Genomic DNA, 15,382 nt, shown 5'->3' with positions numbered 1-15,382 from the left:
TATGAGAAGAGAAGTGAATATAATGTAAGTGATGGGACGCCATCGGACATGATACTACTGTGCGGTCACTGTGGCCGGACGGCAGAGGAATATTATCACACAGAGGTCAGGGGTCATTGTCAGCCATCATACATGTGATAATCCCATCACTGACAGATGACATCTGCTCCACATGAGTGATTCTCACTGACATCACACAGCATGGGGCTGATTCTCACACTTACCTCGTCTCTTTTTCCCCTTTTTTCCTTTTTCTGATTTTTCTTCTTTATTACTCAGATTTGTTGCAGATATTCTTTCTGTCTGAGCTGGAAAATCTGATCAGAAAGTAAAAAACAAAACCTCAGTAATGACATATCCTAATGGGATCTGCTTTGTCTCCTGTATATAGTAGGATTGTTCTAGTCCTGTCTCCTATAGTCCTGATAATCTGGTATTATATCATAATAGGGCAGAATAAGTCCTATATAATGTACATAATCCCATCTGAGGGGCATTAGATGTGTCACTGATATAGAGCAGTAAGCGCCCTGTGTGCCGCCATGTGGTGCATCACTGATGAGCGATATTCTACTATAGGAGACAATGTCGCCTTATGATGATGTAGGTTATTGGATCCCACAACGCATCTCACAGAATCCATGAAAAAGCTCCTGTGCAAAATTAGTGAAATAGAGATGCAGTATGGGCCCATGGGCAACATAAATAACAAAGGAGACCTATTACAGAAAAACCATGTGGAGATATTGGAGCCTTGAAGTCAACATTCATATTGTTTTTGCTGTAGACATGGACATACCTGATAGTGGGGACGAGGATGGTAAGATGGTAATAGCGTCGTCGTCTCCATCAGATACGGGGACAGATCCTTTCTGCCTGTTAGGAAGAAAAAAACTCATAAATCACAAGTAAACACATTATAAAAGGGGTTGTCTATAAGAACACCAACTATAAGGCCTAATGGGAGATATGACTGCCATAGTAGGGAAGGTCTTCTGCTCAACGCTACCTTCTACTAAGAATGTGTGGCATGTAATACTACATCTCTCCTACAGTGTCGGCAGCACGAAAAATGCTCAACCGGCGGCAGATATGGGCTGTTATCACCAATGGTTTCTGAAGCCAAATGCACAATGACCGCTAACCATGGGATGGTGGGTGCTGCATGTGATATTATGGTATTTATGGCCTATATTTGGTGATGAGCTCCCAGTATTGACCCCATAATCTACTTACTTTTCTGAAACGTTTGTGTTGGATTTTGGTGCACACTCTGGAGGGGACTCGGGATCCTCCTCATCCTCTGAGTCCAGATGTTTCTTTATCTCAGAATGATCTACAAGACATAGGTAATGAAGTGTTATTAGAGGTTGTCAGTATAACGTAGTCACCATTTATACATGAAACATGGAAGACATAAAAACCATGTATGGATATTTGAGCCTTGAAGTCAACATTCACATTGTTGGTGCTGTAGACATGGACATACCTGATAGATGGGACAAGGATGGCAAGAGAAAAGCAGAATCGTCACTATCAAATATGAGGACAGATTCTTTCTGCCTGTATGGAAGAAGAAAAACAAGTAAATCATAAGTAAACGCATTATAAAAGGGGTTGTCTCACTATAAGAACACCGACTATAAGGCCTAATAGGACATATGACTGCCATAGTGGGGAAGGTCTTCTGCTCAAAACTAACTTTTATAGAGCAGAGCAGAAAACAACTACCATGAATATCTGGCATATTATATGACATCTTTCCTATAGTGTTTGGGGGCAGCACTAAAAATGCATAACCATCCACAATTATGGGCTGTTATCACCAGAAGTTACTAATGCCAAATGCACAATGACCGCTAACCAAGGGATGGTGGATGCTGCATGTGATATTATGGTATTTATGGCCTATATTTGGTGATGAGCTCCCAGTAATGACCCCATAATCTACTTACTTTTCTGAAACGTTTGTGCTGGATTTTGGTGCACACTCTGGAGGGGACTCGGGATCCTCCTCATCCTCTGAGTCCAGATGTTTCTTTATCTCAGAATGATCTACAAGACATAGGTAATGAAGTGTTATTAGAGGTTGTCAGTATAACATAGTCACCATTTATACATGAAACATGGAAAACATAAAAACCATGTATGGATATTTGAGCCTTGAAGTCAACATTCACATTGTTGGTGCTGTAGACATGGACATACCTGATAGATGGGACAAGGATGGCAAGCGAAAAGCAGAATCATCACTATCAAATATGAGGACAGATTCTTTCTGCCTGTATGGAATAAGAAAAACAAGTAAATCACAAGTAAACGCATTATAAAAGGGGTTGTCTCACTATAAGAACACCGACTATAAGGCCTAATAGGACATATGACTGCCATAGTGGGGAAGGTCTTCTGCTCAAAACTAACTTTTATGGAGTGGAGCAGAAAACAAGTACCAAGAATATCTGGCATATTATACGACATCTCTCCTACAGTGTTGGGGGCAGCACTAAAAATGCATAACCATCCACAATTATGGGCTGTTATCAGAAGAAGTTACTAAGACCAAATGCACAATGACCGCTAATCATGGGATGGTGGATGCTGCATGTGATATTATGGTATTTATATCCTATATTTGGTGATGAGCTCCCAGTAATGACCCCATAAGCTACTTACTTTTCTGAGACATTTGTGCTAGATTTTGGTGCACACTCTGGAGGGGACTCGGGATCCTCCTCATCCTCTGAGTCCAGATGTTTCTTCATCTCAGAATGATCTAGAAGACATAGGTAATGAAGTGTTATTAGAGGTTGTCAGTATAACATGGTCACCATTTATACATGAAACATGGAAAACTTAAGAGACCTATTACAGAAAAACCATGTGGAAATATTGGAGCCTTGAAGTCAACATTCCCATTGTAGGTGCTGTAGACATGGACATACCTGACAGTTGGAACAAGAATGGCAAGAAACAAATAGCGTTGTCGCTATCAGATAAGGGAACAGATTCTTTCTGCCTGTTTGGAAGAAGAAAAACACGTAAATCACAAGTAAACGCATTATAAAAGGGGTTGTCTCACTATAAGAACACCGACAATAAGGCCTAATAGGACATATGACTGCCATAGCGGGGAAGGTCTTCTGCTCAAAACTAACTTTTATCGAGTAGAGTGGAAAACAACTACCATGAATATCTGGCATATAATAATACATCTCTCCTTCAGAGTGGGCAGTTCTAAAAATGCATGACTGGCCTCGATCATAGGCTGTTATCACCAGCAATTACTAAGGCCAAAAGCACATTGACTGCTAACCATGGGATGGTGGATGTTGCATTTGATATTATGATATTTATGTCCCATATTTGGTGTGCACATAATCAGCCTAGAGATCCCAGTAATAGCCCCATAATCTACTCACATTTCTGAGATATTTGTGCTGGATTCTAGGGTACAATCTGGAGAAGACTTGGGATTCTCATTAATCTTCATTCTGTTAGCGGTGGTAAGGAGCTACATGCGGAAGCAATAAGATATGAAATAATTGTATGTCTACCTTCATAGGTCTTTTTATACATATTTTTGATTTATTAATCACATACTTACTTTAAAAAGCCTTTCAGAAGATGATGTAAAATTTTTAAAGTCAAGGCTCTCATTGTCCTCACTTGTGGCCTTCTCATCCTCTGAGACCAGATGTTTCTTCATATCCCAAAGGTCTGCAAGACATAGGTAATGAAGTGTTATTAGAGATTGTCAGTATAATAGAGTCACCATTTATTAATGGGAACCAATTGTCACAAAATAAGGAAGACGAGACAAACAGACACTTAGTCTAGATGATGGCTCCTTCTACTTACTGGTAAATAAGCTGGTGTCCACAAGCTGAGGAACATACACTAGCTTTTGACTTAGAAGGGAATCAAAGTCTAAGTCAACAAGAAATGGATGACCCCTGATCTCAAAAGCTCCTCCTGGATAAAGGAAAACAAAAGTGATTCGGACATTGTCAGAGACAGCTTCATATCTGAACAGTTTATCTTAATTAGAACTAATTACACAACTGAGCAGACATGTAGGAAATAGAATGAAAATCTTAGTAGGGAGAACTATAAATGATGAAGCTGATAGAGAAGTAATGATCCTCATGGACATGAGTGATACGTCATCGGTGTAACAAGGGAATATTGATATTATTGTATCTGTTACCTGTCCCAAGTCTATCCACAGGATTTGCTCTGAGCAGCTGACTGATGAGGTCCTGCAGAAGGCTATCCACAGGATTTATACTGAGCAGCTGAGTGATGAGGTCCTGCAGCTGAGTGATGGGGTCCTGATCATCGGATAGAGTAGCTTGATAAGTATCCCAAATTATATCTCCTGTTATATAGAAAGTTACAGAAAATAAATCCTCTGTATTGGACTATAAGGTAAAGCAAAGGAAATAACTAAAGCCATGTAACCAGGCAAAGCAATGATGGGATTATTCTACTTACCACCGACAATATTTTTATTCAGCCCAGTTTGGAAATCCCCATCAAATGGTGTATAGCCATGGACAAATTCATATATTATGATGCCCATTGACCACCAGTCAATAGGTCTTCCGTAGCCTTTCTTCAGGATGACCTCAGGGGCTGTGTACCACGGGGTGCCGCACACCTGGAAACCAACAGAAGATAGAGATGAGAATCGATGAAACGATTATTATGACAAGTTCTTGACATAATAACAGAATTAGAGAAGATAAAATATCAGTGGAAAAGCTGTCTAAAAATGAAGAATGTGGGGAAGAGAAAATAGAGTTATGAGATTTGTACAGAACAAGCTAAGTTCCTGTGTGTAATGCTGACCTCCTCATCCTGGAACTCTCTGGAGATGTCCTCTGCTGATTGCTTGTAGATGTTGGTGTGTGGTATCATGACACCAACTTTTGAAAGTCCAAAGTCGCTAATTTTAATATGTCCAGCAGATGTTATCAGGAAGCTGTGAAAGAGAAGATGATTTTAGCTTTATTGTCCGTGAGATGATAAGGGATAACTTCCCCCCTTTGTTATACTACAGGTATGCACTTACTTCTCCGGCTTCAGGTCTCTGTGCACCACACCGTAACTATGCAGGTATTCCACACCAAGGACCGCTTCTGCAAAGTACAAGCGGGCCAACAAGACTGGGAAATGACCCATCATGTTTAGAAGGGTCCGACAGTCTCCACCTATAGAAGAAAGGAAATATGACCGGTGAGGGGTTTATACAGCAGAACACCATGATCTATAAAGAGAAGTGAGCAGAAACATTGGGGCAGGAGAAAATATATAAGCACAGAATGTACAGAATATTAGTCTGAGGTCATGATGAAATTGTTGTCCAAGTAACTAATGACATAAAGTGATGTCACATCTCGTCTACAGCTGGAGATATTGACGTGCTCAGTGCGGACCGACAGGGAGATCCCACACATCAATGACTTTCCGGGCACCATGGTAAGAGATAACCTATAGTAAATGCTCTGTGGGGATATAACCGTCCATGGGGATAAGTCTTAATGATGTGAGTGGTGATAAGATGTCAGCAGACATGGGCTGAATATAACACAAGGTGTGGGTCCTACCTCCTACATACTCCATGACCATACAAAGGTCAGATCTCGTAGGGAAAGAGCAGAGCATGGAGGCCACAAAGGGACAATCTGCGAATGTTAGGATGTCCCGCTCCAGAAAGGCCATGTCCACTCTAATAGGAGTTTTCAGGCTCCTCTTGGTCACTTTCTTCATGGCAAAGGTCTGTTGTGATTCTTTGTGGCGCACTAGGTAGACGGCCCTGAAGAGAAGGAGAATCCATGGTTTATAATAAAGCCTTATTAACAGTCTATATACACAAGTCATTCCATGATCTTTTATACTAATGTTTAATACCAGCTAGAAATCCACATCTAGAACCCATGAAATAACACTCCATAGATGATGGGAGGTCTGCACCACGCCACGTCTGCCCTCACCAGGTCACATTGTAGATGAGAGAATCTACCGAAATTCATCTTGGGCAGATTCCCTATAACCCACCAATAGATAGGATTCAGTAAAAATAAAAATTGGATAAAATTGAAAATGCTCCAATAGTCGTAAGAAGTTGGTTTTTGGCTTTCTCCACAGCCCGTGGCAGAATAAATGGAGGGGCAGGAAGAGGTTAAAATTTAATTAAACACATTAGACCCACTTGTCCTCGTCCCTGCCCATCCATCATTGCAGTGCTCCGTCCTCTGTGCCGGTCTTTGGCTGTTCTTCCTCCTGCTGCTGGGGCCGGTGATCAGACTCACATGGTTATGGTGGAGGGTGGGGGTGCAGATGTCATTACCGTCAGTATCGTGTCACCCCTCACGTGACCGTGTGCAACCAATTACTCTTATCAGCTCCATAATGGGGCCCCAAAAAACCTAAGATCGATGCGGAGGACAGGGAAACTGGTGTAGGCGGAAGCAGAAGAGCAGAGGAGGTCTAGGACCAGGGAGTGTCGTCTATTATATCATCCCTTTCCTTACAGACTGATTGGTTACAGAACAGTTCGCTCAGCTGTATATAACTGAGCTGAATAGTGACCTGGAGATGTGGACTCCAATCGTTTCCCTATGACAACACTGACTGGCAGAGCACAGAGGCCGAAGCATTGTCATAGGGAACCCTGAGAAATGGGGATTATGGGAATAGAAATCTCACCCAAAACCTCCTCTGCCGATCAGTTTAGATGTTTCATAGTCGCTCATACGCGGTTCTCCTGCCGGGATCAATGATTTCATCAAGTCCTAAAAAAGAATAAGAAATAATACTAAGATCTAGAAGCTGCAGGAAAACATCTCAGGATGAATCTGTCAGCAGCATAAACCTGGTGACAGATTCCATTTACTATAAATACTATTCTCTAACACCATAGAGTCATCTACGCTTAGAACAGAGCCGTCCCATGGTTATATGGGGATAATACTGGATGGGTCACTCACACCCCATGATCTGGTGATACACAGACACCCCCTATGGCTCTATAATACTTACACCGGCAGATTCTTGGATCTCCGGGATCCCACAGATTCCACTGTTGGGATTCGCCAGCGCTGATGGTACTAAAATAGTGATAAAGTGATGAAGAAATAAAATATATTAGTCGATATCAATCCTACATACATAATACTGCAACATAAGGGAGAAATAACAAGACGTCTGTAAACGGGAATAATACGGACGTATGGTGCATCCATAGATTAATGTAAGGTAAGTGGTGGCGGACCCCCAATCATCACATGAATGAGGACCCCCACCCTCGCTGCACACTCCTATATGTAACATGTGCTGACAGGTCCCATTACATGGAGTAGAGAGTGATCTGCCATTATTCCCTGCTGTGTAATATCTGTATATAATAGGGGAACGTCCTACACCGTCATCCCACCACTCCTATATGTAACATGTGCTGACAGGTCCATTACATGGAGTAGGGAGTGATCTGCCATTATTCCCTGCTGTGTAATATCTGGATATAATAGGGGAACGTCCTACACCGTCATCCCACCACTCCTATATGTAACATGTGCTGACAGGTCCATTACATGGAGTAGAGAGTGATCTGCCATTATTCCCTGCTGTGTAATATCTGGATATAATAGGGGAACGTCCTACACCGTCATCCCACCACTCCTATATGTAACATGTGCTGACAGGTCCATTACATGGAGTAGAGAGTGATCTGCCATTATTCCCTGCTGTGTAATATCTGTATATAATAGGGGAACATCCTACACCGTCATCCCACCACTCCTATATGTAACATGTGCTGACAGGTCCATTACATGGAGTAGAGAGTGATCTGCCATTATTCCCTGCTGTGTAATATCTGGATATAATAGGGGAACGTCCTACACCGTCATCCCACCACTCCTATATGTAACATGTGCTGACAGGTCCATTACATGGAGTAGAGAGTGATCTGCCATTATTCCCTGCTGTGTAATATCTGGATATAATAGGGGAACGTCCTACACCGTCATCCCACCACTCCTATATGTAACATGTGCTGACAGGTCCATTACATGGAGTAGAGAGTGATCTGCCATTATTCCCTGCTGTGTAATATCTGTATATAATAGGGGAACATCCTACACCGTCATCCCACCACTCCTATATGTAACATGTGCTGACAGGTCCATTACATGGAGTAGAGAGTGATCTGCCATTATTCCCTGCTGTGTAATATCTGGATATAATAGGGGAACGTCCTACACCGTCATCCCACCACTCCTATATGTAATATGTGCTGACAGGTTCCATTACATGGAGTAGAGAGTGATCTGCCATTATTCCCTGTTGTGTAATATCTGTATATAATAGGGGAACATCCTACACCGTCATCCCACCACTCCTATATGTAACATGTGCTGACAGGTCCATTACATGGAGTAGGGAGTGATCTGCCATTATTCCCTCCTGTGTAATATCTGGATATAATAGGGGAACGTCCTACACCGTCATCCCACCACTCCTATATGTAATATGTGCTGACAGGTTCCATTACATGGAGTAGAGAGTGATCTGCCATTATTCCCTGCTGTGTAATATCTGGATATAATAGGGGAACGTCCTACACCGTCATCCCACCACTCCTATATGTAATATGTGCTGACAGGTTCCATTACATGGAGTAGAGAGTGATCTGCCATTATTCCCTGCTGTGTAATATCTGTATATAATAGGGGAACGTCCTACACCGTCATCCCACCACTCCTATATGTAACATGTGCTGACAGGTCCCATTACATGGAGTAGGGAGTGATCTGTCATTATTCCCTGCTGTGTAATATCTGTATATAATAGGGGAACATCCTACACCGTCATCCCACCACTCCTATATGTAACATGTGCTGACAGGTCCCATTCCATGGAGTAGAGAGTGATCTGCCATTATTCCCTGCTGTGTAATATCTGGATATAATAGGGGAACGTCCTACACCGTCATCCCACCACTCCTATATGTAATATGTGCTGACAGGTTCCATTACATGGAGTAGAGAGTGATCTGCCATTATTCCCTGCTGTGTAATATCTGGATATAATAGGGGAACGTCCTACACCGTCATCCCACCACTCCTATATGTAATATGTGCTGACAGGTCCATTACATGGAGTAGAGAGTGATCTGCCATTATTCCCTGCTGTGTAATATCTGGATATAATAGGGGGAACGTCCTACACCATCATCCCACCACTCCTATATGTAACATGTGCTGACAGGTCCCATTACATGGAGTAGAGAGTGATCTACCATTATTCCCTGCTGTGTAATATCTGTATATAATAGGGGAACGTCCTACACCGTCATCCCACCACTCCTATATGTAACATGTGCTGACAGGTCCTATTCCATGGAGTAGAGAGTGATCTGCCATTATTCCCTGCTGTGTAATATCTGGCTATAATAGGGGAACGTCCTACACCGTCATCCCACCACTCCTATATGTAATATGTGCTGACAGGTTCCATTACATGTAGTAGAGAGTGATCTGCCATTATTCCCTGCTGTGTAATATCTGGATATAATAGGGGAACGTCCTACACCGTCATCCCACCACTCCTATATGTAATATGTGCTGACAGATCCCATTACATGGAGTAGAGAGTGATCTGCCATTATTCCCTGCTGTGTAATATCTGGATATAATAGGGGGAACGTCCTACACCGTCATCCCACCACTCCTATATGTAATATGTGCTGACAGGTCCATTACATGGAGTAGAGAGTGATCTGCCATTATTCCCTGCTGTGTAATATCTGGATATAATAGGGGAACGTCCTACACCGTCATCCCACCACTCCTATATGTAACATGTGCTGACAGGTCCCATTCCATGGAGTAGAGAGTGATCTGCCATTATTCCCTGCTGTGTAATATCTGGATATAATAGGGGGAACGTCCTACACCGTCATCCCACCACTCCTATATGTAACATGTGCTGACAGGTCCCATTCCATGGAGTAGAGAGTGATCTGCCATTATTCCCTGCTGTGTAATATCTGGATATAATAGGGGGAACGTCCTACACCGTCATCCCACCACTCCTATATGTAATATGTGCTGACAGGTCCATTACATGGAGTAGAGAGTGATCTGCCATTATTCCCTGCTGTGTAATATCTGGATATAATAGGGGGAACGTCCTACACCATCATCCCACCACTCCTATATGTAACATGTGCTGACAGGTCCCATTACATGGAGTAGAGAGTGATCTACCATTATTCCCTGCTGTGTAATATCTGTATATAATAGGGGAACGTCCTACACCGTCATCCCACCACTCCTATATGTAACATGTGCTGACAGGTCCCATTCCATGGAGTAGAGAGTGATCTGCCATTATTCCCTGCTGTGTAATATCTGGAGATTCATTGTAGGAGGTTATGTGATCGGTTCACCTGTGATCAGATCGCTGCTCAGCTCCGGCTGACTCCTATTAGAGTCAGGGGTTTCCTGGGTCACAGTCGCCCCATATTCGTCGTCGCCTTCTGGTGTTTCCTGATAGATATAATACAGTTAATTAATATGTGGAAGATTTCACTAAATCACCAAATACATGAATCAGGAAGGAGTAAACCAACATTTACTGATGCACCAACTGTAACTCTACAAATCACGCGCCATCATGAGAACTTTTCTTAGAAACGTCTCTCACTTATGTGGATTATGTGACACCAGATCTTCTGATATCTGATTGGTGATCTGGAGAAGATCAGAAAACAAGGACGTGTGATAGAGAAGATGATGGCTCCTTACCGGGCGTTCCGGCGAGCAGGCCGGACCTTCTAATACACGCAGGACTTCTTCGGCCAGTTCCTTAACAAAAGCCAAATCTCCATATTGAGATCTATTTTCAGCCTATAAAGAAGAAAAGACACAAAAAGAAAAATTCAGAGATAAGAAAGGAAACAATGGAGGCGGCCATTGTATGTGTCCTCTGCTCCTCTCTGCAGATACAACGACTCCATATCTAGGGACTCGTTGTGTTTTATATGGAAGGAAAGAAGCTTCTCTCCCACCATTATTATCTATGACTATGGAGAAGATTTGTGCCGAGTGTCCGCCACTTACCTGCTGTAGTAATGTTCTGATGTTGTGACGTAAATCCGTCAGATACTCTGATGTTAGTTTATCTTCATTGTTTTTGGTCAGGCAGTCATTGACTAGCTCCACCACCAGCCGGTGAGTGAAGCAGAGGACGCCATCGGGTGGTAGAAGCTCAGTGTTAGGGAGATTGTTGGTAAGAGTCTCCAACAGAGCATCTACCTGAAAATCGCTCAGACATAATCCAGACATAGTGAAAAATTGCAAACGCTCTCAGTCACTATAGAACCATAAATGGCACCGGTGACCCTGTGAACATTCTATAAGTAGGGACTGAGCTGTGATGTCACAATGGCCAAGAATCACCTGTGATGTCATAATGGGCTAGCATCACCAGTGATGTCATAATGGGCTAGCATCACCAGTGATGTCATAATGGGCTAGCATCACCAGTGATATCATAATGGGCTAGCATCACCAGTGATGTCATAATGGGCTAGCATCACCAGTGATGTCACAATGGGCTAGCATCACCAGTGATGTCACAATGGGCTAGCATCACCAGTGATGTCATAATGGGCTAGCATCGCCAGTGATGTCACAATGGGCTAGCATCACTCTGTCACTCTGATGGTCCGTATGGCATGTGACTGTTTTCTGGCTCTGTCTGGTTTTTTCCCGTGCTGAATACAAGTATTTGCTGTGCTTTTACATGCATTTTTTAATTCACTTGAATAAGTAAAATTTGCTGCAAAACTCCTGAAACACTTGACAAACCACTGATTTAAAAAAACGCTGAGATTTCAGAATCCTTGTTTTCTAGGTCAGTACTATAAAATGAGTCTACATATTAGTCCATAAGAAATTGACCAGGTCACACTCCGTACATTAGATTCCTAAACAAGAGCCCCGATCATGGAAAAAAGGAGAGTCTCTATACAGGAGCCTCTCACATCATTAGAAGATCATCAAAAGGGAATTGATTTCAGTTCTTCAATACAAAAAGTGAGAGTCACCTATTCTATAGAGTCATTACACACAGACATCTCCATCTGTGATACTCACACTGACAGACTCATGGATCTCCGGGGGCTACGATTTTCCATTATCAGGATTTGCCAGCACATTTGTTCCTAAAATCTGAATAAAAAAATCTGAATAAATATAATATATTAGATTGTACCAATCCTAAATATGTAATGCAATGATATCATTAGGAAATGACAAATCTCCATGTTACACTGGGCAACACATTTTTTCCAAAGTTTTGCTTCCTTGAAAATGTGACGTGATTATAATAAACCCATTAGAGCCCAGCAGAAATATAATTTCAGATCGTCTGCATCACTTTACTGAACTTGAAAGGATTCAAAGGCGGGCTACTAAAATGATAAATGGGGTTGGTTCACTACAATACCCAGAAAGGTTATCAAAATTAGGTCTATTTACTCTAGAAAAGAGAAGACTTAGGGGAGACCTAATATATATGTGCAAGTATATCAGAGGGCAATACAGAGATCTCTCCAATGAACTGTTTGTACCAAGGACTGTGACAAGAACAAGGGGGCATTCTCTTCGTTTGGAGGAAAGACAATTTCTGCACCAGCATAGAAGAGGGTTCTTCACGGTAAGAGCAGTGAGGCTCTGGAATTCTCTTCCTGAGGAAGTGGTGATGGCCAACTCACTGAATGAATTTAAGAAAGGAATGGAGGCTTTTTTTGTGAGTAACAGTATAGAAGGTTACGAATAACAGAATATTATAGGTAGATGGTTGACCCAGCTTAGGGGAAGGAATTTTTTTCCCTATGGAGAAAATTGGCTTCTACTCTGAGTTTTTTGCCTTCCCCTGGATCAACAATGCAGAACAGCTGCACTAAAAATAGGCTGAACTAGATGGACATAAGGTCTTCCTTCAGCCTTCAAAACTATGTTACTATGTTACTTAGAAACGTTGTGAAACATGAGATGACGTTTTACGGATTATGAAGCATTAGGTCATTTGTAGTCACCGTCTGGTGCGTCCCGTACTAGTGTCCGGCAATAGTCAGCCAGCATTGATGGAGTCCAGGACACTTGATAACGCTTTTTCATAGTAGCAATATCTTTGGGAAACCATTCGCCATGGTCATTACTAATGGCACCAAGATTTACAGGGAAGAATTCCAAATGTGAATGCAAGAAATGAATGTTCAATGACATGTTGCACTTCATCGCTTTGTAAGCTTCCAGAAGGTTGATGACAGTTTGATGTAATTTGGGGTTGGGTTGTTGCGAAAAAAATTCTGGGAATCATCCTTGAATGATTTCCAAGCAATTTTCTCATTCCCCGCCAGCAGCTCCTTGAATTGCTTGTCATTCATGATGTGTCAGATTTGTGGACCAACAAAAATGCCTTCCTTAATCTCAGCGTCGGTTATTCTTGGGAACATTTGAATATTGAATTATTGATTAGTATTGGTATTGGACGGTGAACATTACCATTGTGTAACAAGACAGCCTGGAGTCTTTACACTGATGAGTCAATTAGGAGACACCACTGTCTTAACTCATGCGAGCAATCCAAAGCTGCAAACAACCCACCAATGTCGGTGCAAAAGCTCAGGTTGTCAACCAGTTCTAAAAACTGTGTTATGACATCTTAGCGGCTTCGAAAGACAGAAACTTTTGTAGCGGGTGACAGCAAATGCCATCCTTGAAGTCTTGAAGCCAGTAACTGCATTTGGTTTTGGCAAACATAAGTTCTGGAACAAGTCATTAAGTTCTGGCTGTGATATAAGATGAGGCTCACCAGACATACATGGCTCAATGTCTGAATCAGCATTGTTCCCCATCGCTGACCCATGGACAGCAACATCTTCATTGGATGCCTCCACTAGGCTCCTTGTCTCTAGAGGCTTTGCTACTGGACGAGGGTCATCATGTGGCACTGGTCTCATAACTGAAGGCAGATTAGGATATTCCATGGACTTCTTGCTCTTTTGTAGGAAAACCTGGGACATTGGTTAGACAGAAGTAACAGTCATGTGATCCTTCTGTTCCTGGCACTGACTTATGAGAACCTCTCATCCAACCTGTAAGATCAACAGATGTGAGGAGCCCAGGATTTGTCTTGATCAAGCTCATAGGCTTTCATGATGAGAGCTGTCATGGTGCATCTTTGAGGCTTCAACATGTAAGAGGAAATCCCCTGTGATGTCACATAACCTCACCGTATCATATGAATGATGCCGTCAGCAATGTTTCTAGTCTCACTTCACATCAGGCATGCGCACTAACCTGTTACCATGTTTATTGTGGGCTAATGAAAGGGCAGGAATACAGTCACCAAATACTGCTTTACATAGCAGCCAATAAGACCTATATTGCATAAATAAGAATGATTAAATATGAATTCTGAAGCGGAACCTGTATAAAGTGCTATGTGCAAGTTAAAGTGACAGTGCACCTATTTATCAATTCAATAAAAACATGAAAAAGGAACTAGATGAGAGATAAACCCGATAATGTCTAGATATAATAAGTAAATGTGAATTAATAGCTGCCCCTAAAAGTGCTAATCAGTAGTGACAGAGTTCCGTTTCAATCCTAATGCACTGAGTCTACAAGTGGAAAACATTTTTTATTATTATGATCAAATATAGTGACTAATAAGATCATAATGTGCGGGTAAAGGGAACGCTACCCCACAACAAGCAAATGTTTCATAGTTCATTCCCACATTTGAAAAGTAAGTCCAAGAAGAAAATTGTATTGCAAATACCAACTATAGATTGTCATCTCGGTAGCACAAGGTTGTGGATGGAGGATCCTATCCACCAAAAGGATCATTTTCTGATGCGATCATTGATATAATGATGCCATATATGATGTAATATATCACCAAGGGATTCAGGAATCATCAGGGGTTAGAAACAAATAACATTTAATGGAAATAAACACACAAATTAAAATCTAAATAAGAGACAACATATTTAGAAATATGGGACAAAACTCAAATGTTCATTTAAACCTGATGGTGTCATGGTATCAAGGACTAAATCAATATCGTCTTTGAAGACAATGGAGTCTACGAGACAAGGGTGAGAGGGTGATGAAGGCTAAATTTATGTATAGCCGAAACGCGTTGTATGTCTAACAATAAACTGGATATTCCTTGAAATATTCGGAGTAATTAATGAATCAGCTGGAAGCGCTCCTTGACAAACTGGAAATCCTTTTCTGCATGGTTTCAAGGACTGCAATCCACCTAAATTCCCTATGAAGCACTGTAATCCACCTAC

General features: G+C 41.8%; 1 protein-coding gene and 1 long non-coding RNA gene across 2 annotated transcripts; both read right to left on the bottom strand.

Moving 5' to 3' along the window:
- Positions 1 to 224: 224 nt before the first annotated feature.
- LOC141060231 (uncharacterized) lies at positions 225 to 1,556 on the bottom strand. Its single transcript, XR_012222690.1, has 4 exons — positions 1,490 to 1,556; positions 1,237 to 1,336; positions 800 to 876; positions 225 to 317 (listed from the first exon to the last, which is right to left on the bottom strand). It is a non-coding gene; the product is annotated as an uncharacterized lncRNA (long non-coding RNA).
- Positions 1,557 to 2,483: 927 nt separating this feature from the next.
- On the bottom strand, positions 2,484 to 14,175 carry LOC141060292 (microtubule-associated serine/threonine-protein kinase 3-like). The gene is made up of 15 exons (XM_073556508.1): positions 12,168 to 14,175; positions 10,815 to 10,916; positions 10,457 to 10,556; positions 7,045 to 7,112; positions 6,712 to 6,797; positions 5,610 to 5,818; positions 5,075 to 5,213; positions 4,852 to 4,984; positions 4,495 to 4,660; positions 4,208 to 4,378; positions 3,859 to 3,972; positions 3,605 to 3,717; positions 3,420 to 3,511; positions 2,943 to 3,016; positions 2,484 to 2,503 (listed from the first exon to the last, which is right to left on the bottom strand). The coding sequence occupies exons 5-15, from the start codon at positions 6,789 to 6,791 to the stop codon at positions 2,484 to 2,486; spliced, it is 1,311 nt and encodes a 436-aa protein (XP_073412609.1). The 5' UTR covers positions 6,792 to 6,797; positions 7,045 to 7,112; positions 10,457 to 10,556; positions 10,815 to 10,916; positions 12,168 to 14,175.
- Between the last annotated feature and the right edge of the window lie 1,207 nt (positions 14,176 to 15,382).

This window comes from Dendrobates tinctorius, unplaced genomic scaffold, assembly GCF_039654945.1.
Source record: "Dendrobates tinctorius isolate UK_male_01 unplaced genomic scaffold, ASM3965494v1 ptg000233l, whole genome shotgun sequence".
NCBI classification, from domain to species: Eukaryota; Metazoa; Chordata; class Amphibia; order Anura; family Dendrobatidae; genus Dendrobates; species Dendrobates tinctorius.
Note: the sequence above shows the minus strand (reverse complement) of the source record. Positions and strands in the feature narration are given on the sequence as shown.

Bases quoted from the DNA above. Each gene is read 5' to 3' on its own strand.
- LOC141060292 (XM_073556508.1), bottom strand. From the start codon at position 6,791: ATGAAATCATTGATCCCGGCAGGAGAACCGCGTATGAGCGACTATGAA. The intron at 5,819-6,711 runs GTGAGATTTCTA...CCTTCTCTTCAG, and splicing joins ATCGGCAGAGGAGGTTTTGG to GGCCGTCTACCTAGTGCGCC. The intron at 3,973-4,207 runs GTAACAGATACA...TCCTTTATCCAG, and splicing joins TGTGGATAGACTTGGGACAG to GAGGAGCTTTTGAGATCAGG.